Genomic DNA, 17,915 nt, shown 5'->3' with positions numbered 1-17,915 from the left:
GGTGGGACAGTTTCCCACACACCTCTCAAGGCAGGCTATCCATTGCTAAAATAAGACTTGATTTAGCTAACACACTTACTTAAAGATGATCTTCTCTCTTCTTTGTTTGGAATAGTGTTCATTGTTATTTATATATAAACAACATGAAAACACAACAGGCATATGTATGTATGTTTATGTGTGTGTGTGTATGTGTGTGTATATATATATATATATAATAATCTTATAGCTGTTGACAAACGACAGAATGTTCTGTAATTCCATTAATGTAGGTTGTGAAGATGGGTTTCTCCTAGGGCTCCCTCCAGCAGATCTGTAACCTTTTCTGTTCTCAACCACGGTGTTAAAATTGATCTGAGGTTATTTTCTGAGCACAGTATCACACGTAGTGGGTGTGTGGTACAAAGTACTGTGGGTGAGCTACTTTTTCAGTGAGGCTTTTTGGCTTTTAGATCAATTTCATAAGAATAGCCTCGATATTTTATTGGGGGAGTAAGTACCATCTAGCATCCTTCTTCATGTGTAAAGAGAGCAAACTGAACAGAAAAGTAAGGTGTTACTGAGCCAGAGATTCTAACTCTTGTGTGCAAAGCAAAAAGTTGTAGCAGGCTTACACCCATAGATTCTAATAATAAACATGGTTGTATTTTTGTATACGTTGACATAGAAGTATATTTTTATTACTAGTATATTTTTGGTTATGCTTGTCCTTCAGTTTTATATCTTACAGAGAGTCACGAACCCACACTTGATTTAGTGTCAGGGCACCTTTAACAAAATGACCAATCTGTTGGCCCTGGATGTGGGGAATATAATTACTTAGAACACTTCTCCTGTGTTTTGACTGCACCTGTAGCAGGTAGCAGCCATACGATGACCTATTCCAGCAAAAACATTGAAGATTCAAAGCTTAGCCCACCTCCTTCCCAACAATGATCTGTGGCAGGTGGATGCAGTCCTCTTCAGCATACAGATCATTTAGCTTGGCTAGAACTGTGTACTGAGTTACAGAGGTATGATTAGTTTTAAATAATTTAAGTTTCTAATGTTTGTCCCACCTATGTGTAAGAGTTTATTGCGATGGACGTTACAGAATCACGTATCTCTGTTCATTCCAAAGCACTGTGCTCCTAAGAAGATATTCATCCTCCCACCCTTGCTTGCTCTGTCCATTTGCTAGGGCTCTAAAAACAACTGGCTACATTGTTGAAGCTCTTATATATCTTATCCCTTCGCAGTCTTCCTTCCCCTTTGGAAGTTAAACCATCATTCTTTTCAGATGGTTTTATACAGCAAGGTGTTTTTCTGAGCATTCTGCCCAACTGTGATACCCATAACTGGGCATCCAGCAGATTCATCAGTGCTAAGTGTGCAGCTGATTATGTTGCTCACCTTTCTTGCCAGGGTGTCGTGCTGCCAAATTCATGTCCTGTCCCACACGCGCTGCCCTCTAAAACAAACTGACAAACGTAGAATACTGCAGAAATTTGGATCATTTGTTTAATACAAATACATTTTTTTTCACAACAATAAGCAGATACATTACTTTTGTTTCCCTTACTTTCTGTCTTTCAGTACACATTCACCCACAAAAAACACACATTTTTTTTTCCTTTGCAAAAGAGAGGGAGTCGAACAAGTAACACAAACTTGTAGTTCCAAATATTATACACAGTAAAATACTTTCATCATAAAGTCTCATCACATTATTAGAAATTAGAAGTGGTTTGTCTTGGTGATGGGGAACTTACTATTTCTTTCTACACAATAAAAATAAGCACTGCTTTCAGATAAAGCAGTGTGTGAATGGCACAGTTGGACTCGTTGATCATCTTCGTAATGCTAGTGATAGTCAAAAATGGTATATCTATGCCAGGTTGAAATAAACTTCATAATGCTTGTATCTTAAGCCAAGAGAAGAAACGTGCATGTCCACAGATTAAAAGTATCTTGTTTAAAATTTGAGCTCTCACACCAGATTACTTCCACCTACCTTCATTGCAGCTTCACTTAAACAGAATGTGCAGATTAGGCTCTTCTCAGTAATGGCAGCTTGGAGCAAGGTTCAGCCCTTGGAGGATTGTAGCCAAGCTAAATTCCACTGTTGGGGTGTTTGTTTGCCTGAGACGTACAGTGGCTACACAGGTAGCTTGATACTGATCTGTATTTGGTATTTCATTTCATTAAAAACAAAACAACAAAAAAACCAGGATGCTGTTTTTGCAGCTTAGAAAGCTGCCCTTTTTGCGAGACAGAAAGCTCACTGGTTGATAAGCACTATCTGGCTTAGCATCTGAATTCATGCACCACCATGACTCATGCAGACCTGCATCTAAGGCATGTTGCTGTGGGCAGCTCCTTGCCCTCCCAAAGAGGTCTCACCCTGATAAGAAACAAATTCCAACCCAGCATGAAATCCCTGAAAGCCGAAGGAGAAGGAAATGCATGGGCTAATACTGTAATGCTTAACAGAGTTTAAACACTGCATCAAAGCTGCTGTAATCTCTCTTGCTGCTGCACACTGCAGCAGCCAGTGTCTTTTTCTGCTGCTATTCCTGCTGGCCAATAAACATTTCAAAGGGAGAGGAGGAATTTCAACCAAAGCTTTCCTCCATTCTTACACTTAACTGTAAGCTCATTTGCACAAATACTTGAGTGCCAAATGGTGTTTCGAAGCTGTCAGTATAAAATGGCTTTGCAAGCTGTTCTGTTGCTGACTCTACAGCGTGTTTAAAATAAATAAATTAATTAAAAGGAGCAGTAATCTCATTGGATGGAAGAGATCTGCTTGCAGAAGCCTCAAGTATTTATTTGTCTTTAATTTGAATGTTATGCTTGTTCAAGAACAGAACAATGAATGAGTCTCTGGTAAGCTGTCAAAATATGGGGTACTTTCACTGGGGTGATGACAGTTCAGCAGGTTAAGGAACAAGCTGCCTGAAGTAGCGAGGTCACTGCCTGTTAGATGACAGCAGCACATCATCCAGTACTCACATAACAATGCTTTTTTTTCTTGTCAACCAACTTTGCTGTGATTCATCGCATTTAACTGTAGACATAATTCCAAATGTGCAGATGCATCTACTGATTTTAAGTGTCTGACTTGCTTCAGGTATCATGAGATTTACATTTTAGCACGTAGATACGCGCTATTAGAAAACCACCTTAAGCATGTGCAGTTATGAGGCAGTCCTTGGTACTTGTCATGGTTTCCTACAGACCTTGTAAAGTTTTCTCTGCAGTTGTAAACAGAAATTATTTGGGTACTCACCTATCTGATTTCAAGTGGCAGCTCTTAGAATTCCAATTCTCCTAGTTTCCAAGAGCTGGAAAGTTATTTTGTATGACAAGACTCAAACGTTAATCCAACTCATCCAGAATAACTTTGAGCAATTATTAATACGTACTTCAGACCTTCTCAGGCACTGAGAGTTTGTGCCCTGTCTAGCCAGATGGCACTTAGCCACAGCCAGACTACACAAGTGATTCTAAAAGAGGAATACAGTGCTCTGAGAAGAATAAATTCTCACTAATACTGCCATTTCCTGTGGTCCCTGAGACGTAAGCCATTAAACACAGTCACAAAGGAACACCTAACAATGAATTTCAGTACAGTTTAGGCCCAGCACCCTTCCTATTTGGGAGAATGTGATGATTCTGTTATTTAACTGGAGATGTTTGAACTTGTAAAGAGGAAATTTACTATTAGAAACTGCAAGGCTTCTGTAGAAGACTAGTGCATGGCAAATACAGCTAATTCCTCTTGTGAACGAACCTGTGCTTTCTTACTTTCGTTATTCTGCTTCTTTATTTGCCTGTTTGCTTTTCTTGCTTAGCTAAATACCAAAAGAACTCAAACCTTTAAACATTACTTTCTAAATACATGTAAGTTCAAACTGTAGGCTTGTCTAAGCCAACACATAACTACTCCAAGTCAATCCTTGCTGTCCTGTCCTGATGGCAAACATCATCGATATGAGAAGCAAATCACAAAATGTGTTCTTTATGCAGTTCAGCCTGTTAGACACAATATTACATCTACATTCATTTTACCTACTGCACCCTTTAATGCTATCTGCACTTCGTTCTTACATGAGAATGCTCAAAACATGAAATTAACAACTGAACTGTTGAATATCTAACATTTCAAGTTTACCTGTACAGAGAGAAACCAGTGGTTTATTTCTGCAGTCAGGAAGATAAAAACTAACTTTTCAGAACAGGGGAATAAGAGCTAACATTCCTTTAGGACACCTGCTTATACCCTTTCCTGTGTAGCTTTCTGTATCACGAATCTTACAAGCTTGAGATGAAAAATACTTTCCATCTTCCCGGTGTAATCCTTTCTCAGACCTCTGCCAATAGCAATTTCTATGGTTTTGCATGCATTTTTAATTTATAGTTTTGCCTCAAAACTTCATATATCCTATTTAGAAAAAAAAAAAAATAAATCAAATTCACTCTTACAAAATAAAATAAACAGCTGAGCTGCCGCTCTAAATACATGATCTACTATTTTTCTCCTTCCTGCTTTGCTGCTTTGCTGACAGCTGCAGTTACATATCTGTCGCCTATGGAAACATGAGTTCATGCTGGCTGGAACTGCCTACTTGTCAAAAATTCAGGCATATTCAGAAACAGTGCTGCCCTTCAAATGTTTCACATATCCTCAGTTGACACAGCTGCCCAAACATGCAGGCTCCAATGGAGTCACACAAACATCTGTTACTTCATAGGGAATGCACACTGCAGTACAGCTCTTCAGCTCTCCTAATGCATATATCTCGTCTGGTACACTTTTGAAGTGCATCTTTAGGAAGGTAAATAGCAAATACAACTTTCAGTAGTAAACAGGTGAAAGGTTTGGTTTTGTTTCCTGTAAACAAAATGGTTATAGCAGGTCTGTGTCTACTAGCCCAGCCATCCAATCTTCTTTTGTTAAAAAAAATAATAATAATCTCGTCACATGAGTTTGGCATTGTCTGTTAAACCTGTTCTCTATTGCACTTTCTACACTTCCACTGTCACTACACTTGCTGACTAGTTGAGAAACTACTTCACAAATGGTCACATTCCATACAGTAACAAGTTGCTTTGCTGGATCCATTTTCCTCATGGGGATTTGTGTTTTGTGTTTTTACTCAAAAAATGCACAGTCCTTTCTACTCTCTTTCAGCATTTGTAGTGTAGAAAACACTATGCTTTATTCTGCAAGGAAGAAACAGTGCTGTCTCTGTCAAACTGGCATGACCTCAGATGTCATTTCTTCAGCTGCCAGCTGAGAGTTTGTACCTGTCTGTGCTACTGGCACCACCACGGCATCCTTGACATCCGAGCTGTGAGTGCACGAAGAGTTCTTCTCCTCCAGTTTTTTGGCCGTGTCTGGGCAGTTCTGAACAAAGATCACTCTGTTGTAGGCTTTCAGCCTGCGCCACAGCTGAACATAAACCTTACACTGCACGTACATGAAGACGAGGCCTCCTGTGAATCCGATGGCCACCACCACGAGTTTTGTCCAAAAGGGCCATTCGAGGACACCTCGGAAACAAAACATGGATTACCACCTTTAGTGCACATCAAGTACTGAATGTCAGTGACGTGTTAAAAGAAGCCAGTTGTAAGCACTCCCAAATACAAACATGCTCCTGTTCTCCGTAGGTAGAGGGACAGACAAGAAACTACACCCGCTTCTGATCTCTCTACAATTTGGTCAAATAAGACCAAATCACGATCACAAGAGGGGTTCTAATGCTTGATACAGCCATACCAAACAAACCCCAACCTTTTTAGCCCCATATGTTTCCTTAACCAAAAATAAAAGTACCACAACTGAACCCACTGTACGCCCAGAAATACTATGCACATCTTCACCAACTGTTATTTGCATATAATCCTAGAAACATGGCAGTGTTACAGTATCTGGAAAGCCAACATTTACAATGTCCCAATTCTAGCTTTAGTCTGAAGCTAGGGTACAGTAAAAAAACATAGTGGAAAAAACTCAATTTCTTGATCCATTGTTTTTGCCTACCTTTCTTTCTTACTATTCTGTTTGTAAAACCCCCAGAATTCACCACTGTCAAAAGGAATTTCTGTTCCTGTGCAGTAAAACTTTACAGTTTTGGTTTTATCTGTTATTATTTTTGCCTTAATCTTTATCAGATCAATTACACTGAATAAATGGGAATCACACTGATAATTGCAGGAAAAAAAATATCTAAGGATGCTGACACTAAAGAGCTACAGACAAAAGCATTTGTCTTTGGATCTGATACAAAAAACGTTAACACGATCTGCACTGACCTAAATGTGATCTTATGATTTTAACAGAATGAACTCCTGTTGCATTAAGAACAGCCTTCCACTCATTAATTCGTATCACTGCATCTGCTTTTGTCAGACATTCCGTAAAGGAACAGCTACATTCCTTCCATTGCACACTGCCTCATCACATTAAAGATGTGCTCAGCACACTATACATGAGGGTTAAGACTTCTGTATCAGTGCTTCAGCTGTCAGTCTTGGAGCAACCTGCCACACAGCAACAAAACGTTATGGAATACTGGAGGGAGGATTCAGCCTCTTCTGCCATATCGCCAACATCCTCCTCTGATGTTGTGGGCCAGCATAATAAATCAGGAGGTATTACTTTTGGATCAGCCTTCATGTAATACCTCTACTTAATTAGTGTATTAACTGATGGCGTTGGCCAATTAATGTTTGAAATTTGCAGCAAAATGGAAGCATGCAAAGGCAATGTAAATCACTCTGTGTCTCGCTAATCACACACTCTCTGTGGTTCAACTTGACATGGAAAAATCTACTGAGGTTTGAATTTGCTAATTAAATCTGTTTCTGGGAAAAACAGAATGACCAAAGCGCTATTTGCTAAGGTAGCATATCCAACTGTCAGTTTTTTCCTTTTGGGAAAAACATCTTTAATGAATGCTTTTAAAAAACACCATCTCCTTCTTATTCTCATAACAATGAAAACAGCACGGTCTGCATCTAAGACCTGTCAGTGGCTTATGACATTTAGAACCAGCAAGCCATTGCTGCAGTGTTGAACACAAAATGCAGAAGATGAATAAACAGCTCAGCTTTCCTGTAGAGCCTGTTCCATGCTGCAGCAGTAAGGATGTGCTTGCTGGCTGCTTCTTACATGCTAACACAGGATGCATCATCTTTTGCTTAAGCCAGAGTATGGCATAGTGAATTGCACACCTCTGCATTCCAAGATCATATTTTCAAAGATTTGAGCTTTATTAGAAGAGACAAAGCTCAGCTAAGCCCAGGCCAGTTTCTTCAAGCAAAGCAAATTTATCTGAAACTCGATTCCCTAGCATTGGTGCCTTATTAGTTCTAGAATACTTAAGGTATATACTTAAAATTGCCATTCCACAGACCAGTGACAGGTTTGCCAATTCAGAGGCTTATACTTTTATTTATTTGCATTTGTAAAGAGGAAAGTAAAGCTTAAATATTATTTGAGATGAACACTTGAACAAGGAATTTTAGACTTATGCAATATTAGCAGTACTACTGCTGGTCGGGGCTGTAAGTTTTTCCCCTCCTCAACACAGTTAAAATTCTTTTCCTCCAGTGTTGTGTCTTTTCCCCAGCATTTCCACAGAAGCAGAGATGATGAAAGGAGGGAAGAGCAAACTGCACATCTCTCTCCCCGCTCATTACACACATTTGGGTCTGTAGAAATTCTTTTTTCCCTCCCAGCAAGCAAGTTTGTGGGCAGGAGAGCTCTTTTCACCAACACTTGTTTTTGTGTGCTGTAACTAGCTCTCAGGCATCTCTTTGTTCGTTTTTTAGTGTGGAGAATCATCCATAAACATCTGGCAAACACCGAGTTCCATCCATGTCATGAATACTTTCTGAGCCTACCAAGATTCATTACTGCAATTCTCACACATTTTATGTAAATTCATACTGGCTGATCAGTTGTGTAAATTCAGCTCATCCAAAGCCCGTACTTCCCTCCTTTTGAACAAATGGGATGGTTGATGTTCTACTAGTAAGAACTACAAAGCCATTCCTAGTCCTGTCCTCAGGGCATTAGAATCATAGAATCATAGAATCACCAAGGTTGGAAAAGACCTAAAAGATCACCCAGTCCAACCGTTCACCTATTCCCAATAGCTCCTACTAAACCATGTCCCTCAACACAACATCCAGCCTTTCCTTGAACACCCCCAGGGCAGTGACAAACCAAGACTTTGAATCATATATTTATCCGCTACTTGTTACTTATTTTTCTTGCATATCATCAGGAGTATCAAATATTTACCTAACAAGGCAGGCAAAAAACTCTGCCTGTTTTACTTTCCCTTTAACTAGAGAGTGCAGCACAAATCTTTGTCCCTCTACTGTCTAATTCTTGAAGTCAATTCAGAACAGCAAAAAAAAAAAGAGAAGTTTTTAATCAACCTCCTCATATTTAACTCTGAGATTGAATCTGAATTTGACTCTGATTAAATCTGAATTTGACTCTGAGATTGAACAGACTAAGACTTAAATCAAGTGTGGACTAGAAACAGAAAGCAGTAGATCACAATATAATCTCCACACACAAGGAAGTGCAGTCCAAACTGTAACCTATTTATGTTAAATATGCACTTTTAAGAGTAAATTCTACAACCAGGCTATTTCCTTTCTAAATACATGATGTATCTTTTATTTTAACTTCTCTGAATTTGTACACAGTGAATGAGAACATGACTGACTGCCATGTGACCAAACTTCAGACTGAGGAACAGGAGAGTTCTGCCATCTCAGCGTGGCAGGCAGAAGAGTATTTGAGTGTCACTAGCAGGGGTAGCACTGCATGGGACATCCCAGAAAGGAAGGAGTGCTGAACTGGGAACGTGTCTTCACAAGGGTAAGTTACTGCTGCTCAGGCAAAGGGCTGTGTTTTTTAAATGTCTTCAATTAGAATCTTCTAACTAGAGAAAGAAGAGTACAGGCTAGCATCGTGACTCCTGTCAGACCTTGCAGGCCTCATAGTAAATGCTTCTCAGAAATTAAATCAGGTAGCTAATTCTCTTTTTTTTCTCTTTTCCCCTTGACACGTTCAATTCTATCAACTTACCTGAATGTTTTGGGGCAATAAATCAGTGTTCCGAGTTGTGAATCTCAGAATTCAAACTGTTATAAAACCTGTAAGCTAAAGCTAATGAAAGGAGCACTTTGTTTCTGCATAGTTAATCTGCTACAAAACACACCAGCTGAATAATCTATTAGTTCTACATTAACTAACTCCCCGGTGCACAGTAGGCGCAATCAGGCTGAAGTCCTGTATGTAGCACCCAAAGGATTACTGGAAATTACTGGTAATTAAGAATAATTTGTTTCTAAAGCTTTTCCAATAATTTACCTCCCTGCTCTCTTCTCTCCCAGACTTTTTTCAATTTCTGAGGTTTTCTATTTTTATTTTTGAAACACGGAATCACAGAAACTTGGGTTGGCAGGGACCTCTTTAGATCATCTGGTCCAACCTCCCTGCTCAAGCAGGGTCACCTACAGAAGGTTGTCCTGAACATGTCCAGTTGGGTTTTCAGCATCTCCATTGATGGAGACACCACAACTTCTCCTGTTAAACTGTTCCAGTTTCTTTGGCCACCACAGCAAACACAACTAGATTAATCCCAGGCTGCATGGGGCTGTGAGCAACCTGGTCTAGAGGGAGGTGTCCCTGCCTATTGCAGGGAGCTGGATGATGATAATAATAATAATGGTGATGATTATTATGTTTTTACAGGATACTGAGGTTCAGGTGGGTAATATATTCTTATTTTATGAACTGAGCTTGCACTCAGAGGTTTGATTTTGACTCATCTTTTTGTGTAAGCTTTTCTCATTAAGGGAGATTAACTTAAGAAGAAGCAGTAGGCTAGTTAAGCCGTCTCTAATGGTGACACTCAGCTGAGATCTCTCTGCAGGGGCATAACACAAGCTTTTAACACAGATGTGTTCATTACTTCTGCATTAAAGTGCCTGATGTAGCCACGTATCAGTGAGATGTTCCTTGAGAACAGAATGTGACTGGTTATGTAGCCACATTTCAAATCCAACCACTGCATTGTCAACAAGATAGAAGATGAAAGACACTTACCATTATCATTGCCTTGTTTAATTTCCTCTGCAGTTCTATCAATTAAGACATACAATGACCAGACAACACAGGTAATTGCAATTACATGGAATGTGACTGAACAAACTATTTTCCTCCTCTCACTTGTTGTCATCTGTAGTTTTTCCCACTACAATTAAAAAAAAAAAATGATAGAAAGAAAGAAAATTAGACTTGTGAAATATAGGACAAGAAACTAATTAGGCCATGCTGCCTCTATAGACTTAACACAGTAAAATACAGAACAGTGATGTGTGCTCTGTCACCATAAAATTCATAATGATCTCATTTTCACAGATTCCCGGGAATGAAGAATTAGGAAGAAGAGTTCTGTTTTTTAGCTATTTGTGAATGACACCTCAAGCCATTTTGTTGCAGTACAGCCACAACATGTTGCTAACAGACAAGTCAAAAGCTTTACCTGATCCACAGCTGAGAAGAAAACATAAACGTTAGCTTGTAATATTCAAACCATTCTGAGATAGACTCAGTTGCTTACAATTAGAGGAACGCAGTGGTGAAGCAGCCTTCCCATAAAATACAAACTTAAAAAGTGCAGCTTTACTGAGGAGTAAATGCTTGCCTTCTAAACCAGACAGAAGAATATGACATTTACTAGCAAAATGCCTTGATTCTGATGAACGATCTTGCAGCCCATAGCTGGAACACAGCAAGTGCAAAGTGTGATACAACAGTGCCACCCATCTCCCAGCCATGCAAACACTCACCTGGGCTGCTGCTGGGAAGCAGCACAAGAAACTCTGGTTTGAGGAAGTAACAAACTTCCCAAATTGCTTATGGCCGCTGTTGGAAATGGCATCCTATGCTAAGTAGATCTTTAAGCTGAACCAGATTGGCTGCTGATTTTTAAAGATAAGTCTGGAAAAACTGGAGGCATTAAAAAAGGCAATAAAACACAGAACCTCAGGTTCACGTAGTTTGTGTTAGTAGCATACAGTGGTTAGAAAGGACTTTATCACTACAGTCATATCGTGTCTTAACAGAGTCCAGGTTACGCAGTGTTTGACCTGCAGACTTTGACCATTGTTGCAATGAAAAATTCAACTCAAGCCTTGCAAGACGCTTTCTTTGCCACAGAAATAATTGTCTTCATCCTTAAGGAAGAAAGGATTCTACTTCAACACTTCGTGTAGCTTTAGATGCTTTGTGGAAGTTCAGTGAAGAATACAAAGACAAATGAACTGGTAATTAAACAGATTCTTTCAGTCATCTTTTATACTAAGCTTCTGTTTTACTGGAGGGGAAATTCTATGCTGAATTTTCTATTGCCATTCGTATCAGCAGCTCACGATAGCCTTTCTGTTCTCTGTAATACACTCAAAAGCCTTTGGGAGTTCATCGGAATGCAAAGTCAAATCTTTTCCATGCAGACTTTGAAAATTTAAAAAGAAGAATGTTGATCTCAATAATATAAATGTAAACATTTTGTAGGTGGAAAAATTTACAACAGGCCAAATAGTTTAAATAAAAAAAAAGACAGTTTCATCAAGCTGAGATTTACAGAAAGGGGAGAGCAATACAGCAGAAATGGGCTAAAGCAGGCCTTTCTTGCTAACATCCCATGATCACAGAATCATTAAGGTTGGAAAGACCGATAAGATAACCCAGTTCAACCATCAATCCATGCCTGTGACCACTCTAGACCATGTCACTCAGTGCCACATCTTCCCTTTTCTTCAACACTTCCAGTGACAGTGACACCTCCCCGTGCAGCCCATTCCAGTGCCTCACCAATCTTACTGAGAAGAAATGTTTCTTAATAACTAACCTGAAACTCCCCTGGCACAACTTCAGGCCATCACCTCTTGTCTGATTGCTGTTACATGGGAAAGAGACCACCCCCACCTTGCTACATCCTCTTTTCAGGGAGTTGTAGACAGTGATAGTGCCTCACCTGAGCCTCCTCTGGATAAAACAATCCTAGCTCCCTCAGCCACTCTTCATGAGACTTGTGTTCCAGACGTGCTCCAGGGCCTCAATGTCTCTCTTGTAGTGAGGGACACAAAACTGAATGCAACACTTGACATGTGGCTGCACAGCAAGTCTTCCTTCTTCTCTGGCCCCTTCTGCCACCAGAAAGCGTATGTGCATCTGTTATAGCCATGTTACCACACCACAAATAAGGTGGCTGAGAACAGAATGGTAGAGGCCACCGGGTGGTTACAGAGCTGGAACATCACACCCAAACAACTGCAATAAAAAAGAAGTGCACAGGGAGGATCTTGCTCACTGGAATGGATGCAAGGGGGATCTGAGCTCTTGGGGAGCAGTTTACAGCTGCTCAGTGGCACTCAAGGCAATGCTGCTGGTCTGCTCAGCTCCAGCTGTAGTCCCAGTTGTCCTTCTACTCGAGTCACCGTGGTCTGAGCTCAGACAGAGAAGTCAAGTTATAACATTCATCCAGTAGTCCTGGTGATCCCTGTGGTAGATGAGGTAATTTTGTTGTCCTAAACACGTACTGTAGCTCGGATGAACAGGGAGTGTTGTGACTGCCGTCATTCTCTGCTAGATGTGTGATCTGCTAGCAATTTAAATGAGCAATTTGCTATTTTAGGACTTTTGCAGTAGGCTTAAATCTAACATTTAAATGTTAATGTTAGCACAGACTTGTTTGGACAAAAGCAAAAACAGATGAAGTAAAAACTGCTTGAAAGTCCATAGCAAAGGCTTTGAAACAACAATACACTGGACAGTAAAAGCATCAAGTCCTTTTACTTGTGCTCTGTTGTCCAAGGCTCCACATATGCTAAAGCTGGATGGGTGCATTTGGCAGCTGCTGCCACATCGTAGGTATGCCTCCTTAACTCCCATTAGATTAAAGCTCGGTGGTAATTCCCAGCTTCCTCAATTCCCACAGCTACACGAAGCTACATCACATTTTTGCTAATGACTGAAATAAGAGTGCCAGTGCAATTTCCTCGGAAGCATGTATCCCAGGGAAGCTTGCACCGTGCTCTGCGAACCACTGGAGGGCGGTGGGAGACAACATACGTGCTGCAGAAGTTCCTACCAAGCCAGGGCAAAACAAGTGTCAAGGGAAACAAACTGGATTGCTTTGGCTGTCAGAAAACCAAACCGCTCTTCCCAGCACTTACAGCTGCTTCTAAAACACGCCATGCAATCGAGCCCGAGTTCTGTGCTTCACTGTCAAGAGGTCTGTAACAAGCTTGTGCCCTGCTGTAGATTTCTACGTTGTGTTTTGCTCCTCACCAACCATCTTAATCAGAAATTTAGAGGAAACAGTTGCTGGCTTCATAACTCACTCTTGCAATTAAAAACGAGTCCTCTGGGGGAGAGAGAGAAAAGATGTGAACAGCCTCGTACCCAAGGAACGTCTAAATCAGGCTTTGTCAAACCACTTCCCCTTCCTGTCTCACAGCCTGAGAAAATCCCTGACGTTTGTTCTGAAGGACCCAATTTGCCACCCCACGTGACATTAATAAAACCTCCGTTAATCAATATGCAACAAATAGATTGGGATATTTTTTAATATCCTCTTCAGCCCGAGGGTCTGAAGATGCTGCTTCGTATCCGAGAAATACCAGCACAGCCTTTCGACTTACAGAGAGAAGCACATGCACAGTTTTAGTTCTCTCCTGCACACAGAGCTCTGTGTGACACAAAGCAGTGTCAGGATGCCCCCGGTGCAGAAACAACAGCTTTGCGCCGTTCACACAACGCTGTTCCTGTTCCACAGAACTGCCCTCTGCAAGCTCTGCTGCCTGTATTCCTTTGCCCACTGTCAGACTGCAGATTTACAATTCTGTGTCCTCATGTCAGCTCCTGCTCGGGGTAACAATCCTTGGGCACCAAATTTTGTCTGCACAATAGCAATTCTCAATCTACTCCAGGTTTGCAGATTCATGTTTCAAAACAAAAGGTCCTTTTTTTCTGCAGAGGCTCATGACCAAAGATGCCAAAGTGAACGTGAAGTTAATGAGCTGCTTAGCCAGAGAATGAGTGCCTGGACTTTTGACTCCCAGGCATTTGCAGGAACCTTACTTTTAAATTACATGTGAGGAGGCTTCATAGAGAAATCTGGAGCAGGCATGGCATTCTTAATATCAAATATTCTTCCTGTTCTGACATATTTCTCTACAGCCATTATTTAGCAAAGAAATGACAATGGATACAATGCATACAGATTTCCTTCTGTTCTCACAGCCGAAGTCATGCAACATTTTCTAAAGAAAGTCTTTGAACCAACCTCAATTTCGAAATAATCATGCAAAATGTAGGCTAATTTCGTTAGGGGCTGTCATAGAAACTGCGTTTTGCACACAGGTTAGGAGTACTCAGAAAAGCACCTTTCTTTACTCAAAATAGGCTGAAGGATCCAGGCTGTGTTTTTAAAAAAGCTCCCACGGTCTGGAGCAGCGTACAGAGCGGTGAGGTGAGCAGGGAAGATATGTCAGCAGTGGGCACATGTCTGCAGCTTAGAGTTATTTATTGTCTGTGGGGAAGGGAGGGCTCTTTGGTGGCCTGCTGCAGTCCTAATTGGCTCAGGCTCACTGCTATCAAACGACAGCTGGAGGAAAGCAGCTCAACAGTAGTTTGCAGGAATGGGATTTGTGCAATGGGTGGAAGAGGAAGAAATAACAGTAATGAAAGACAACGGGGTTCCCCGCATCAGAGGAACGAGCCAGCCTCACGCAGATCTGAAGTATGGATCAGAGATGAGACTTTAATCGATGTAATTTAAGGAAAAGCATTTTGGAGCACACTGTGCTGTTTAAACAACGTGTGGTTACAGTCTGTACCCGAGGGACTGCATCTTAAAGAAGGAAAAAGCATGCCTCGCTGCATCCTGCTCCAAGTGCAGCACCTGTCATGCAAACAGCACGTAGCAAGTCTCCTGGCTGAAACTGAAAGGAATGGGCCATGAAACCTCCTTGTTCTGTTCCCCAAACGTTTCCAGAGTGCGTTCAGAAAGAACTCAGTGAGTTCACTGTTTGCTATCGCCTTTTGTCAAAAGGTGCATCCCAGAGAAAGAACTCCTGAAAGAACCAGAGTAAGAACCCTGCCACTAAGCACAAAAATAACAGAAATAAAAATGTTAACCCCCCCCACCCAATGTCATCTGGTGTATCGTATGGCCATATCCATGCACAGCCCTACCTTGACCTAGTTAGCTCATTAGATTAACTGCTACAAATCCTCCTCTGGCAAACGTGCCTCAAGTTTACATAAAATCTATTTCTGTCCCCCATGTGACACTACACAAACCCAGCTGGAGTGCAAATTAATGCCTGTGTTGTGTTTTAAACAACTATTTTAAAAGTTTAAACCTCAGGTGCATCTCTAAAGACAAACACCTTAATTCCCTTTCATGTGCAATACGCGTGAGCTACTTAATGAAAAATCTCACTTGGATGCATACTCTGAGATTATCACCTGCATGGGACCAGCTTTATCATAATGAAGACATCCGTGTATTTCTTTTCAATGCAACAGCTAAAAAGGCTGGACTTGAGTGATATAATCAGTTGAGCACACTTCACAAACTTAGGGGATCTCTGACTGTGTACGTCGTCAATTAGCAGACCCTTAAAAAGTGCAAAGTAGGGATATTAAGCAATTTGAAAAGATCATTTCTCAAATGAAGTAGCTGTTTTTGCAATCTGGAAGTACCATTGAGAATACTTGTCATTTACCAACCAGAAGAACTTCAGTACCTGCATCCCAATCATTCCAACACAAACTAGATGAAGAAATACCACATTTTGGCAATACAGGAGTTGCCAGATCTTATGTCCTTGTCATACATATTCTGTCTCTGACAGTGGCCAACACCAGATACTTCAGAGAAATGTGTAAGAAACCCCGTGGCAAATAGTTATACCACAAACTCTCCATACTGCAAGATTCTTCCTAGCTCCTATCCACAAGGAAGTAATTTACATTATTACACAGAATGTAAATGTATTATCTGAAGTGTTTACTTTCCAGAGTTCTCTGAATGCTGAAACAACATAACTTTCTTTCCTTAATAGAGGTCTACATGACCAGCCTCTGTTACTATCATAAGCTTTTATTTTGAAATTGCTTCTGTTCCTTCCACTGTCATTCCATAGCGTAGGTACTGCAATCCCAGTCCAGGCCTCAAAAAAAAAACTTGAACTAACTTAGACCAAAATAAAGTTCAACCTAACTACCATGCTAAAAAGCATTTTAATTAATTTTTCGATTATAATTTTGCTTCGAGGCCATTTAAAATGAGATTACTTTTTCCAGCCAAAGCGGTTGAGGGTGCTGCATTTTGTGGTTTGTGCTCTATGATGACTGAAGAACAGCTGTGACATGTCCAGTGCTGGACTCAAAACACCATGTGATGTGGCCAAAGCAGCCCCAAGTCCTTCTTCCAGTAGAGCAGCCATAGCAAACCACCTCTCAGCAGCTCACGCTAGGGTCTCTGTCTCTGAACACCAAATCACATGGGCTGTCTTCACATATCTGAGAGTATTTGGGTCTTAAAAAAGCAAAAGAAAGCTAACAGAGCAAAAGAGAAATAGGAAAAGAAATTAGAGAGGTGGATGGCAGCGTGCCGAAGGTCAGCATCCCACCAGACACTATCATATGCCTCTGCACCTTCTTCAGTCTTTTCCAATTACTACCAAATTCCCAGAAGAATGAATCTTCATTGTGTTCCCTTAGGCACACACTTACAATTTATGCCCTTAAGTTTGTTAATGAGAAGTCTTTACCTGAATCATTTTCTATTCAACACTCATTACACAGCTTAATTTCCTCGGTATCTAATTGTCTAGCCTGCTGAGAAATATCTTGAAACGTGCATTTCAAAATCAGAGCTGATGAAATGAAACTGATGACAACTGAAAAGTCAATGCACTTTTTCTTTAGCTGTAGTTGTAAACGGTGCACAACGTCTTCTCCAGAAGTTACAACAGAATAGTCCACCTATTTTCACTTGTTTGCCTTCTCTTAGTGCAAGCATGAAAATTCACATTACTGCCCTGTACAACAAGTGCTTGGCCTTTTTTTGTTTGCAAGCATGTCCTCGATTCTCATAATTAAAGCACTCTTACCAGTATGTGAAAATTCACTGGAGTTCTAATTTGTATCTTACAGAACAGAAGCCTAAAGTCATTTGCCAGGAGAACTTACATGTGACTTGAGCTACAGAACCATGTACTGAAGCTCTACAGTCCACGTCCCTCCAGCATCACATGTTGTAAGATGAACAGAGAGAAATACAGCAGTAAGCAGGGGAGGGAAGGGCACAGAGGTGAGTTTGCATACGAAGGAGTCTCTTGAGGTATTTCTGCCCTTCTCGCATTCAGATCAAACAAACTTGGCACAATCCTTCCTCTCCTCTCCTACCACCCACTAAATAGCAGAAGTGGTCCTGATCAAGGAGGTTTGTAGTTTTTTCCTCTTGTTGCTTTATGCATGTTATATCATTGTCATTTCCCAAAGTTGAGAGCAACTGACCTACACTGCAAGTAACATGTAACTTAACCTCTTTCTTTGACTAAATCAGCCTGAACCATTACAAAAATATGCCTTCCATACCCCTGAGTACCAAAACCCATGCATTGTTAATATATTTCCGTTTAAATACATCTAGATGTACTTTGTTTTTGTAACTTGGTATATGCTACATACATACATGGCTGATGTGCCACTTCCCAAGATTGCAAAAAGGAGCTGACATGCTCCATAATCTGTAAATATGGTCTGAACACTGCTGATTTCCAAATGAATAACTACAGTTACTTTCTCTACTTCAGTG

General features: G+C 40.6%; 1 protein-coding gene across 4 annotated transcripts in view; it reads right to left on the bottom strand.

Moving 5' to 3' along the window:
* Window positions 1–1,486: 1,486 nt before the first annotated feature.
* MARCHF1 (membrane associated ring-CH-type finger 1) overlaps window positions 1,487–17,915 on the bottom strand; it is a 272,004-nt gene continuing 255,575 nt past the window's right edge. For all 4 annotated transcript variants that reach the window (XM_042829714.1, XM_042829713.1, XM_042829715.1 and 1 more), the window contains 2 exons: window positions 10,124–10,271; window positions 1,487–5,538 (listed from right to left, as the gene is read on the bottom strand). In XM_042829714.1, the coding sequence (XP_042685648.1) occupies window positions 5,237–5,538; window positions 10,124–10,271 (450 nt within the window). In that variant the 3' untranslated portion in view covers window positions 1,487–5,236. The remainder of the gene's footprint in view (window positions 5,539–10,123; window positions 10,272–17,915) is intronic.

The sequence above is a fragment of the Centrocercus urophasianus genome, unplaced genomic scaffold, assembly GCF_019232065.1.
Source record: "Centrocercus urophasianus isolate 14NV4802_14NV808 unplaced genomic scaffold, USGS_Curo_1.0 seq_32, whole genome shotgun sequence".
NCBI lineage: Eukaryota > Metazoa > Chordata > Aves > Galliformes > Phasianidae > Centrocercus > Centrocercus urophasianus.
The sequence above is the reverse complement of the archived record's forward strand: the minus strand, read 5'-3'. Positions and strand labels throughout refer to the sequence as shown.